Source organism: Sapajus apella, unplaced genomic scaffold (assembly GCF_009761245.1).
Source record: "Sapajus apella isolate SASKATOON/1434 unplaced genomic scaffold, GSC_monkey_1.0 scaffold68, whole genome shotgun sequence".
Classification (NCBI taxonomy): domain Eukaryota; kingdom Metazoa; phylum Chordata; class Mammalia; order Primates; family Cebidae; genus Sapajus; species Sapajus apella.
Genome location: NW_022437008.1, coordinates 5,620,039 through 5,632,424, shown reverse-complemented (window position 1 = coordinate 5,632,424; position 12,386 = coordinate 5,620,039). Strand labels below are relative to the sequence as shown.

Sequence of the window (12,386 nt, the reverse complement as noted above, 5' to 3'; positions counted from 1 at the left end):
TGGTGGCTGAACGTTGACTGAATCCTGAATCCTCACTGTGGGCTGCGTATGCTCTGTGTGTCACTCAGATGGTTTCCTTAGCTCCTAGCAGCACCTCTGTAAAGCAATGTTCTCTTCTTAGCCCCCATCAAGGACTTTGCAGAAGACTTCAACATTTAAAACCTAGGGACAGGGTTCCAACTCAGGCTTGACCCCAGAGCCTGGCTCTTCTATGGCACCACCAATGGAAAAACCCAAACTTCACCTCAGCAGCGCCACGTGTGACCTCATGGGTCTTTGCAAAAAAAACCCTGTGCAGGCAACACTATCATTCCTGTGGTGCAGAGGGGGAAACTGAGACTCAGAGGGACTATGGGAGGGTCCCAGAGGCACTCACACATCCAGCTAGAGCCTTTACAGTCTCAGCCGTTCCCCTGTCGCTACCCCAGATGGGGAAACCAAGGTGCAGCGTGTGGAATGGATGTGTTCAAGGTTCTTGGCCTGAGCTTGGTGCTTGGTGACGGATGCCAGGGGGCCTGGGGACTCCCTCCCCATCCCTCAGGTAGGGACGTCCATGGGCAGCAGCAAGGGGCTGGCCCTGTGGAATGGTGGGGACCTTGGTATGTTATGAGGTGGGCGTGTCTCCAGGAGCAGGTGAGAGTGCGCCTGATAAGATAACTGGCCTGGCAGTGTCCTTCTCCGCTGGGGCAGGTCACCTGGGAAACAAAGCTGTCGGGCGGCCGTAGCCCCTCCCCGCACCCACAAGCTGGGCATCCTCAGCATGCTGGAAGAAACCCGCAAAGAGAAGGCAGCGTGGGGCCACAGTCACACTGTCCTTGCAGTGAGTCCACCTGCTCACCACGCGTGGCTCAGCTCTTTTTTTTTTTTTTTTTTTAGGCAAAGTCTCACTCTGTCGCCAGGCTGGAGTGCAGTGGTGCACTCTCGGCTCACTGCAACCTCCAACTGCCTGGTTCAAGGGATTCTCCTGCCTCAGTCTCCCGAGTAGCTGGGATTACAGGTGCATGCCACCACACCCAGCTAATTTTTGTATTTTTGGTAGAGATGGGGTTTCACCATGTTGGCCAGGCTGGTCTCAAAGTACTGACCTCAGGTGATCCACCCGCCTCGGCCTCTCAGAGTGCGGGGATTATAGGTGTGAGCTACCGCACCCAGCCTTATGCGCAGGTCAGCTCTGAGCCGTGTGTGTCAAATGGCTTGTGTCACCCCTCTACTTACAACCATCCAAAGACTTCCCTTCCCACTGAGAATAAACCCTGCACTCCTTCCAGCAAGATCTGGCACTGGTCACCTGCCCTGCCTCAGTCGCTACTGGGTTTCCAGGGGCACTGGCCTCTCTGCTGCACTTTGCACAGACCAAGTTCATTCCTGCTTCAGGACCGTGGCACTTACAGCTCCTTCTGCTGGGCCCCGTCCTGAGATGTCTGCATTGGCTTTCTCACCTCCCTCAGGTCTCCACTCAAATGTCGCCTCCTCAGAGTCCACTCTGTAATACTGCAGCCCACTGTTTCTGCTCCCTTTCCCCACTGTATTCACACCTCTTACTCCAACCTGATGCTCTCTTTTCTTTTTATTTGTTTGGTATTTATTAGAAGGAGAACTGGGCCAGGTGCCATGGTTCACACCTGTAATCTCAGCACTCTGGAAGGCTGAGGTGGGCAGATCACGAGGTCAGGAATTTGAGACCAGCCTGGCCAATATGGTGAAACCCCGTCTCTACTAAAATAATATAAAAAATTAGCCAGGCACAGTGGAGCGCACCTTTTGTTCCAGTTAACTCGGGAGGCTAAGGCGGGAGAATCACTTGAACCCGGGAGGCAGAGGTTGCAGTGACAAGATTGTGCCACCGTACTCCAGCCTGGGCAACAGAACGAGACTCCGTCTCAAAGAACAAACAAACAAAAATTAGCTGGACCCACTGGCTCGCACCTGTCGCCCCAACTACTTGGGAGACTGAGGCAAGAGAATCTCTTGAACCCGAGAGGTGGAGGTTGCAGTGAGCCAAGTTCATGTCCCTGCACTGGGACATGTCCTTGTATGGGCGTGAGTCACTGTGCCCGCCAGCTTTGTCCATTCTGACCATCCCTGCTCAGCTAGGTTCATGGGTAAATACTTTTACCTACTCCCCTGATTTTGCAGTCTTCAGATACAAGTTTAAACCCAAGTTCTGTGTGTTTGCAGGGAGGGTCTTTGCTTGTGCAATTTATTATTTCACCGTGTGTCTAAGCAATACTAAGCCCTGTCTCTGGGAGATGAACACAGAGACCTTTGTCCATAGGCAGGATCTGGATAAGTTAGGAAGTGTTCCAAGTCTCTGGCACCCTGGAATGCAGCCTGAGTGGACCACACAATGCCATTTCAGGTGGATGGACAACCCCTAGCACAACTCAGGGACAAAGAAGCTTCTCACAAGAATGTTGCAAGCGAGACACAATCCACAGCACTGCAAGGTCCACCCCTCTTTCTCTGAGCCTGGGGCACACAGAACATTGGAAAGTTCTTTGAGAACAATTAGTGGTCAGACTTGAAAAAAATGTTCTTTTCTTGAGAAAGAGGGGGCAAAGGACAAACTATTAAATGGATGGTGGGCCAGGAGCGGTGGCGTATGCCTCTAATCCCAGCACTGGCAGGCCGAGATGGGCAGATCACTGAAGGTCAGGAGTTCGAGACCAGCCTGGCCAACTACTAAAATATAAAATTCCAGCCAGGTGCAGTGGCTCACGCCTGTAATCCCAACACTTGAAAGGCCGAGGTGGATGGATCATGAGGTTAGGAGTTCAAGATCAGCCTGGCCAAGATGGCGAGACCCCGTCTCTACTAAAAATACAAAAATTAGCTGGGCGTGGTGGCAGGTGCCTGTAATCCCATCTTCTCGGGAGGCTGAGGCAGAGAATTGCTTGAACCCAAGAGGCAGAGTTTGCAGTGAGCCGAGATTGTGCCATTGTGTTCCTGCCTGGGCGACAGAGTGAGACTCTGTTTCAAAAAAAAAAATTCTACTAAAAATACAAAACTTCGCTAAGTGCATTGGCAGGCACCTGTAGTCCCAGCTACTCAGGAGGCTGAGGCAGGGGAATCACTTAAACCCAGGAGGCAGAGGTTGCAATGAGCCAAGATTGTACCACTGCACTCCAGTCTGGGCGACAGAACAAACCTCTAAAAAAAAAAAAAAATGTAAATGGTGAACATTATGTGTGTTTGAAGGGGAATTTGAACAATAGTCTCCTAGAACCGTGGCCATACACACTGTTAGGGACCCAGCTCCCTGTAAACTTTGATGGGATCAGATCCCTGGCCATCCCTCCTCCTCCCCATGTTCCTCTTTTCCCTTTCATGCTTTGGGGTCCTGCCCACCAGGCCTTCTGCTTTTCCAAATGATCATTTCAAAACCTCAGCAGATGCAATTTCCTCTACCTGAAGGGTGCACCCTACCTCTTCCCCATGTTCAACAGCTCCTCGTCTTTCCTGTTAAGCACAGACAATCCTTCCTCCAGGAAGCCTTCTTGGACTACCCACCAGGCTGGGTCAGGCACCTCCCTGGGCTTCCACAGACCTCTGAGCCTCCCTATCACAGCCCCCACCTGCCTGCCTGTGCTTCTCCCATCCCAGTCCTGACGACTCTGACCCCATAATTCCTCCATCACAGCCCTGACCACTCTGGGCTGTCAGGGTTGGTGACATTTCATCTCCCCATCCAGACCCATGAGGGCAGGACCCAGGCTGTCTCAGTCCCCACTGTGTGCCCTGCATCGCCTGGCCCGGGCTGGCCTCGGGAGTGTTTGCCAAGTGACAGAAGTCACTGTGACCGTGACTTTTGGTACAGTGTTTGCGTCTCCCTGATAAGATAATGGGTCCAGCAATGCCCTTCCACCTCCTGAGAAGGTCACCCCGCCCCCTCAACCCTGGGAGGATGAAAAGAAGGGGCTGGGCATGCAGGGTCCTTGCTTCTCCCTCCTCTCCAGCCTCTCCAGGCCAGGCGCAGGGCAGGTGATCAGAATTAGTGGTCAGAATTGAAAAAATTGTCAAGGAGCTGGGGGACACCGTCTGGCTCCCAGCCCAGCTAAGCTGCCAGCCAGGCCCCTGTGTTCTGTTCCTCTCCCATCTTTGTGCAATGCAGACTGGAAAGGTCAGCCATCCTGCCGTCCTGGGCTGGGTGCAGAGCCCCTCACTTGTTTTGTTTGTTTGTTTGTTTGTTTGAGATGGAGACTCACTCTGTCATCCAGGCTGGAGCGCCATGGTGTGGTCTTGGCTCACTGCAACATTCACCTCCCAGGTTGAAGTGATTCCCCGACCCTCCGCTTTCCCCAGTAGCTGGAACTACAGGTGCCTGCCACCACACCTGGCTAATTTTTGTATTTTTTTTATAGTAAATATTTAATTGGTTCCATCAGCAACTCCAGCAGAAGTTTTCCTGGATGGGAGGCAGAATCAAGCTACCCAAGGGTTCATGATGAGATATGGGGGTCGCTGAGGAGACCCCCCAGAGTCACTGACCCCCTTCCACACACCAGGTGGCGCTGCAGAATGAGGGTTGGGTTGACAGAATGTCAAGTAGGAGAGAGGTAACATAGGGTGCGGGAACAGGCCCTGGCCTGTACATTTGCCTGCAGGAAGGAGGAAGGGCAGGAAAGACTTTCTGCATAGGAGTGGAACTACACTTTTAAGTTCTCAGCCCCATTATGTAACGGGAAACAGCCCAGCCACTCTCCGTCTACTGTTAGGAACCTCTCTTCAAGTGGTCTTCTGCCATCTCTGTTCCATCTTCCCAATTCTCTGTTCCAGATTCCAAATTCTGCAGCTGAAGCCCAAGTTCGGAATTCTAAGTTCTACCTTCTGAGTTCCTGTTATGTGTCTGTCTCCTCCCCTAAATCCTTCCTGGCTCCCATCCCTTTCCCCAGCCTCTTTGGGTGGAATGTCTGGACCTCCTCCTGACCATGCTGATGAGGTGTTTTTTGTTGTTTTGTTTTTGGTGGCTCCAGGCTTCTGTCCAGCAGGAGGGACTTGGCTCAGACTGTCTAGCAAGTGTGTGGTCCAGAGACCAGGGAATTCCTGAGGGCCTGGCCTGGCCTGGCCTCCTCTCTTCCCACCCCACCTGTAGCCACTGGCCATGCTACCTTTTGTGCAAGCTAAATGGAAGATAATTGGGGGCTGGTAGCCTTGAGATGAGGAATCTTAGGAGAAGATATAAGAAGGCCTAAAAGGTTGCTATCCTTCATTCAGGGAAATTAGAAACTACTTCTAGCAGGGGGAAGGTGAAGAGGGCGTGGGCGGAGCTGTAAATCCTCAGAACTTGTCTTCCTTCAGTTCCCCCTTCTCTGAGCTGAGCACTGCCCCTCAGAGTCCTCCCAGAGCCAAGACAAAACCAAGGCAGCAGGACCAGGACCACCACTGTCTTGGGTTGCCCTGAGGGAGAAGGGGACAGAGGTGGGGGTGGAGGCAGCGTCACTGGAGAGGCGAAATCTTCAAGGGGATCATGATCTGAGACTCCATGTGTCGCACCAGGGGGACTGTATAGCAGACATTTTCATCCCAGCCTCTTCCTTCAGGCAGCGTTTCTAGTCTCCTCCCAAGGCTGCAGGTCTTTCTAGACCCAGAGATGGGCACCACGTAGAGCCCTCCTATCTGTGAGAAGAAGCCGCCCACTGCCTCCCGGTTCTCCTGCCGGTACTTGATGGCCCGAGCCCAGTTGTTCCCAGACTCAATCATGGTTCCCGGCTTGAGCTGGTATGTCCTCAGCTCATAGATGTTGGGACCCACTCTGGGCTGTGGCTCGTTCCAGAAGCTGAACTTGAGGAGCGATTGGTTTCTCCTGGACAGCAGCACTGGCTCCGCTCCGTTCGGAACTCCAGGTACTTCTTATTCTTTTTGAGCTTGTTCATGCAGTCCATGAGGGCTGGGTAGCCGCCTGAGAATCGCCACAGGTGCACTGCCTGGTCCTGCTCCCCATGCCACGTGTTCCCATTGCCCACGAGTGAGCAGGGGTAGTCCTCGTCCAGTGCAGCTTGGGCAGTACAGCCGCCGTTAGGCTGTTGAGGCGTCCAGGTATTCGCGCTTTACACTGTGAAACGATCTTGTGGAGGTTGCTGGTTTCCTTCTTGGACAGCAGGGTGGAGTGGGCATCCTTCGGGGATCCACCTTGTGAGCAAAGAGGGAGCGAAACCAGCTGCCTCCATTGTCCTTGGAATAGAAACGCGCCGCAGCTGCAGCCGAAACGTCCCCGGCGTGGGGTCCCAGAGCCCCCGGGCCCCCCTGCAGCCGCCGCACCGCCATGCTGCCACGCCGCCGCAGAGATGCTGCACAGCCGGGGAGCCATGTTGGAGCCGCGAAGGTTGCCGCATTTTTGTATTTTTAATAGAGATAGGAGTTTCACTATGTTGGCCAGGCTGGCCTCGAACTCTTTTTTGTTGAGATGGAGTCTTGCTCTGTCTCCAGGCTGGAGTGCAGTCGTGTGATCTCAGCTCACTACAACCTCCGCTTCTCAGGCTCAAGCGATTCTCCTGCTTTAGCCTCCCAGGTAGCTGGGATTGCAGGTGCACACCATCACACCTAATTTTTGTATTTTTAGTAGAGATAGGGTTTCTCCATATCGATCAGGCTGGTCTTGAACTCCTGACTTCTGGTGATCCGCCCACCTCAGCTTTCCAAGTGCTGGGATTATAGGTGTAAGCCACTGTGCCCAGCCCTTTAAATATATATATATATATATATATATATATATATATGGTCTCACTCTGTCACCCACGCTGGAGTTCAATGGTGCAATCATGGCTCACTGCAGCCTCAAATTCCTGGGCTCAAGCAGTCCTCCCACTTCAGTCTCCCAAGTAGCTGGGACTACAAGCATGCATAAGACAGGGTCTTGCTATGTTGCCCAGGCTGGTCTCAGCTGGTCTCAAAAGATCCTCCCACCTCGGGCTCCCAAAGTGCTGGGATTGCCCCATTAACAGGAAGTACTGGGAATCAACCCCATCAACAGGAAGTAATGGGAATACTCAACCCACAATAATGTTCATCTTTGTTGTGGAAAAAGAGCCCTGCAGTGTCCCTGCTGGCCCCTGTAATACCCTTGCTGGCCCTATAACACCCTGAAAGTACCCTGTTGGCTTCTTTTTTTTTTATTTTTTGAGACGGAGTCTCACTCTGTCACCCAGGCTGGAGTGCAGTGGTGCAATATCAGCTCACAGCAACCTCCACCTTCCAGGTTGGGATCCTCCCACCTCAGCCTCTCGAGTAGCTGGGATTACAGGCGGGCATCAGCCACTATGCCCAGCTGATTTTTGTATTTTTAATATAGACAACATGTTCCTCCATGTTGTCTAGGCTGGTCTCAAACTCCTGACCTCAAGTGATCCACCTGACTTGGTCTCCCAAAGTGCTGGGATTACAGGTGTGAGCCACCTTGCCCAGCCAATTATAATGTAAATTTTATGGAGGCAAATACCTCATCTGTCTGAAACAGCACTAAATCACTAAGGCTTAAAACAGTGCCTCTCACTATTACCCAATAAATGTTCATCAAATATGTGAAAGTCCCATGGTACCTGGCAAGGTGGACACACAGGAGATGTGAACATGTGGGCACACATACATGCACACAGCAGATGAATCAGAAAATGGAAACTTCCTCATAAACTTTACTGCTCTTAAAAATACTGATGGAGGGGAGACTTCCCCCAGCACAGGCAGTTACTGATGTCTTAGTTCAAATGCTGCAGGGGGAACAGTCCATTACTCACTGGGGCTTTCATATTTTCTGTTTCAAGCTTCTGATTACAGTGGAGCAAATGATCACAATGCAGCCCACCAGGATGCTGGAGATGCTGAAGCCCAAAGCCAGTCTGGAATTTATCCGCGCTTTTCTCTGATTCCCAAGGAAATTGGCTTCCCGGGTCTGTGGGAGTAAAGGCAAACTGGTGTGGATGTTTCCAAAATGTGGAAGTGGAGGGAAATCCCTGGGGAGAGGCAAAGAGGGCAAGATCAGGATGGTGGCATTAGGGAGGTCAGGGCAGTGTTCAGTCCCCCAGGGGAAAAAGGAAGAAACCAGGGAGCCAGGATAAGGGAGTCGATCTGGGTGGTCCTGGAGAGGGGCAAGGGCAAGCAGATGGTGAAGAGGGAGGAGGCAAATCCCCGAGAAACACGAGGAGGTCCCTGCGGCGGGAAAGACAAGGGAGGTCTGGGGACGAAGAGAGTTTGTGGTAGCTGGGTGGTGCCCACCTTGAGGGAGAACACCAGAGCAGGGATTGCCAGCAGGATGCAGAAGAAGAAGGATATGATGGCGAGCAGCAGATAATCTCTTTCTGGAGGATGCAAGGGCATCAGGACAACTGGCTGCATCGGGGCGAGCGGCTGCATAGGGATGAAAGGCTGCCCAGGGATGAGCGGCGGCATTGGGGTGATCGGCTGCTTCAGGCTGGCCTGCTGCATCGGGGTGACCGGGGACTTCAAATCCCTGGGGCTTGTCACAGTAGCCATGGGCCTTGGCCTGAGGAGGAGATGCTGGGTAAGTAGAATCTGCAGACAGAGGTCATGGGGTCCGGGAAGGGGACATCTGAGTCCCCAAGCAATTGGGACCACCCAAACCAACCCCTCTGGCTAGAAAAGTACTAAAAGCTGACATTGCCCCAAGCCAGGGGACAGTGCCCCAAGCCAGAACCCAGCACAGCCCAGTGCTCCCGTAGAGTAGCCTTGCTGGCTCCGGAACACCCATGCAGCCCTCCTCTAGCCTCTTACAATCCCCTCTCTGCTCCCCTCTGTCTGTTCCACTTTCCTCCTCTAAACCCTCCCTACCCCTCCTTACCCCCCAAGCTCTCACACCCCTACTGTTTTCTGATAACTCAGCACAAACCTAGACAATATCCCTAGGACTTCCCTTCACTCCTCAGTCTCTGAGGCTGCTTTGTTGATTTCAGTCACAGAGCGTGGCCGCTATAGGCCACTCCTTCATTATGATTGGCTACTCCTTTATAGGCGTGGCTCCAGTGCTTCAATCTGGCTTCTGATTGGTTCCATATGTGTAAGGGGCGTGGGCCAGCCACTTCCCTTTCTTCCAGCCCTAAGGATTGATTCAGTGAATAAGGGGACTGGGTTGGAGTGACTTGTCCTTTTTAAATTTTTTCTCGCTTTTTTTCCCCTTTTTTTCTTTTTTCCCTTAGAGACAGGGTCTCTCAGGTCATACAGATTGGAATGCAGTGGTGCAATCGTAGCTCTCTGCAGCCTCAACCTCCTGGGCTCAAATGATCCTCCTGCTTCAGTCTCTCCAATAACTAGGACCACAAGTATACGCCACCACACCGGGCTAATTTTTTATTTTTTATAGAGGTCTCACTATGTTGCCCAGTCTGGTCTTGAACGCCTGGCCTCAAGCAATCCTCCTACCTCAGCTTCCCAAAATGTTGGGATTATAGGCTTGAATCACTGTGCCCGGCCATTCCTCCTTTTTGTTGTTATTGCCAGTTTGAACTCCTGATCAGTTCAATATAGTGTGTGTGGATCTCACATCCAGATTGCATATAAGTGTAATGGACAGATTTATCACTATTAGGGAGGCTACTGTACATTAGGCCCTGGCTGGCCCCTGAGAACCACATGGTAACTAAGGCAGACAAGACCATAGCTCTTCTGGAATTCCAGGGAGATAAAGAAGAAAAACACCCAAATAAATAATGGAAATAGTAATTATTACTATTATATGATATAATTATATTATGATATATTTTATTACATATTATTATAATAATACAATATTTTTTATTGTACTTTGGGCTCTGGGGTACATGTGCACATTCTGCATCCTGCAGGATTGTTGCATAAGTACATACGTGCCACATTCCCCTCCACCCCCCGTCACCTACGTCAGGCATTTCTCCCAATGTTATCCCTCCCCATCTGCCCCACCCCCCCACTGTCCCTCCCCTCCCCTCCCCTCCCCTCCACCTCCCCATCTCGCCCAGTGAGTGTTGTTCCTTTCCCTGTGCTCAAGTGATCTCACTGTTCATCATCCACCTATGTGTGAAAACGTGGTTTTCTGTTCTTGTGACCATTTGCTGAGAATGATGGTTTCTAGATTCATCCATGTCTCTACAAAGAACACGAACTCATCATTTTTTATGGCTGCATAGTATTCCATGGTGTATATGTGCCACATTTTCTTTGTCCAGTCTATCATTGATGGGCATTTGGGTGGATGCCCAAGTCTTTGCTATCGTAAACAGCGCTGCAACGAACATATGTGTGCCTCTGTCTTTATAATAGAATTATTTATAATCCTTTGGGTATATACCCAGTAATGGGATTGCTGGGTCAAATGGAATTTCTTTTTTTTTTTTTTTTAAGACGGGGTTTCACCATATTGGTCAGGCTGGTCTCGAACTCCTGACCTCAGGTGATCCGCCCACCTCAGCCTCCCAAAGTGCTGGGATTACAGGCGTGAGCCACTGCGCCCAGCTCTCAAATGGAATTTCTATTTCTAGATCCTTGAGGAATCGCCACACTGTCTTCCATAATGGTTGAACTAATTTACACTCCCACCAACAGTGTAAAAGTGTTCCTTTTTCTCCACATCCTCTCCAGCATCTTTTGTCTCCAGATTTTTTAATGATCGCCAAACTGGTGTGAGATGGTATCTCAATGTGGTTTTCATTTGCATTTCTCTAATGATCGGTGATGATGAGCATTTTTTCACGTTTGTTTGTTGCACCTGGGAATCTATTAAAAATACAAATTCTTGAGCTCCACCCCAGACCTACTGAATATGAAATTATAGTGGTGATGCCCAGCCACCTGTGTCTTAACAAGCGCTCCACATTAAAGTTTGAGAACAACTGGGCTACAGGAACGAATGGGAAAGAGCAGAAGCGACCAGTTCCCTCGAAGAGCCTCACTCTAACCTCTGGGCTTTGTCTTTAGGAGGTGTGTCCTGCATTATGAAGGCACAGAGGCTTAGCTGGGTCCTGCACAGAGCTTGATGTCCACTAGCTTCCCTGGAACCAAGATGACAAAGTTCTAAGCTGGGATGTTCTGAACCCAAATAAGAGAACCCTTAAATCTCCACATTTTCACCTGGCAACAGGAAACTTTCTGTGGCCTGGGCAGTTACCACGGTAAAGCAAGGCCTCTCCTGCTCATCTTCTAATTGGCCCTAAACTCTAAGATTCAAAGCCCTTGAAACTTCCTCCATCCGTTCAGCAAATCCTACTCCTTCCTTGAGGTTTGTTTTTGTTGTTGTTGTTTAATTTTTTCTTTTCATAGGTTTTTGGGAACAAGTGGTGGTTGGTTACATGAGTAAGTTCTTTAGTGGTGATTTGTGAGATTTTGGTACAACCATCACCTGAGTGGTATACACTGCACCCAATTTGTAGTCTTTTTTTTTTCCCTCCCTCAGGTTTATTTGTACAAATAGCACAGGAGGACCCCAGCCCCATGCAGATGGCAGCCCCCGGGGATCGCACCAGTCCTTCTGTCCTCACGTTGGCAGACAGATATCTACTCTGAAGCCTTTGTAGGGGCCTGGGCACCTTTGGGAGCCTGAGCTGGAACTGAAGCTGGTGCTGCAGCCTGGGCCTTGTTTTGATCCTTGGACTTGGCCTTGACTTTTGGCCGGCAGAGCCTGAGCCCCTTGGCAATGCGTGCACGAGCACGCTTCCCAAGCTTGGGGTGGGCAATGTAGGCAAGTCGATCGAGCTTGCAGCTGACACCCGCCTTTGGGATCTTGGGCTTAACCTCCTTGGGCTTTACGAGAGCCTTGATGGCCTCGGCATGTGCACTCATGGCCTTGGCATTGTTGGCCTGCATCTTCTTTAGGCCCTTCTTGTTGTGCTTCTTGGCAAAGCGCATTTTCCTCAGGAACTTGGGGTCCACCCCCTTAAGAGATCCGTATCTTTGTGATCGGGGTTTCTTGATACCATTTCTGTGCCATTTTCGGGACTGGTTGTGTGTTGTGTGGTTCTTGGACTTGGCCATGTCTGCACCTAAGCCACGGTTCCCCCAATTTGTAGTCTTTAATCCCTCATCTCCGTCCCACCCTTTCCCCTGAGTCCCCAAAATCCACCGTCATTCTTATGCCTTTGCATCCTCATAACTTAGCTCCTACTTAGGAGTGAGAGCATACAATGTTTGGTTTTCCATCCCTGAGTTACTTCACTTAGAATAATAGTCTCTAATCTCATCCAGGTTGCTGTGAATGCCATTGATTCATTCCTTCTTATGGCTGAGTAGTATTCCATCATATAGATATTATATATATAACATATATAATATATAATATATATACACCAAAGTTTCTTTATCCACTCGTTGATTGATGGGCATTTGGGCTGGTTCCACATTTTTGCAATTGCAAATTGTGCTGCAATAAACATGTGTGTACAACTGACTTTTCCATATAATGACTCTCT

The 12,386-nt window shown here is 50.6% G+C and overlaps 1 protein-coding gene and 1 pseudogene across 1 annotated transcript; both read right to left on the bottom strand.

Annotated features, from left to right (window-relative positions):
* Positions 1-4,349: 4,349 nt before the first annotated feature.
* Positions 4,350-6,307, bottom strand: LOC116530721 (annotated as a pseudogene).
* A 5,046-nt stretch (positions 6,308-11,353) lies between these two features.
* LOC116530947 (60S ribosomal protein L29-like) lies at positions 11,354-11,980 on the bottom strand. The gene has a single exon (XM_032249544.1). It carries the CDS (start codon positions 11,950-11,952, stop codon positions 11,476-11,478), a length of 477 nt encoding a protein of 158 aa, XP_032105435.1. The 5' UTR covers positions 11,953-11,980; the 3' UTR covers positions 11,354-11,475.
* Positions 11,981-12,386: the final 406 nt, after the last annotated feature.

Excerpts from the sequence above, each read along its gene's own strand:
- LOC116530947 (XM_032249544.1), bottom strand. The coding sequence starts at position 11,952 with ATGGCCAAGTCCAAGAACCACACAACACACAACCAGTCCCGAAAATGG.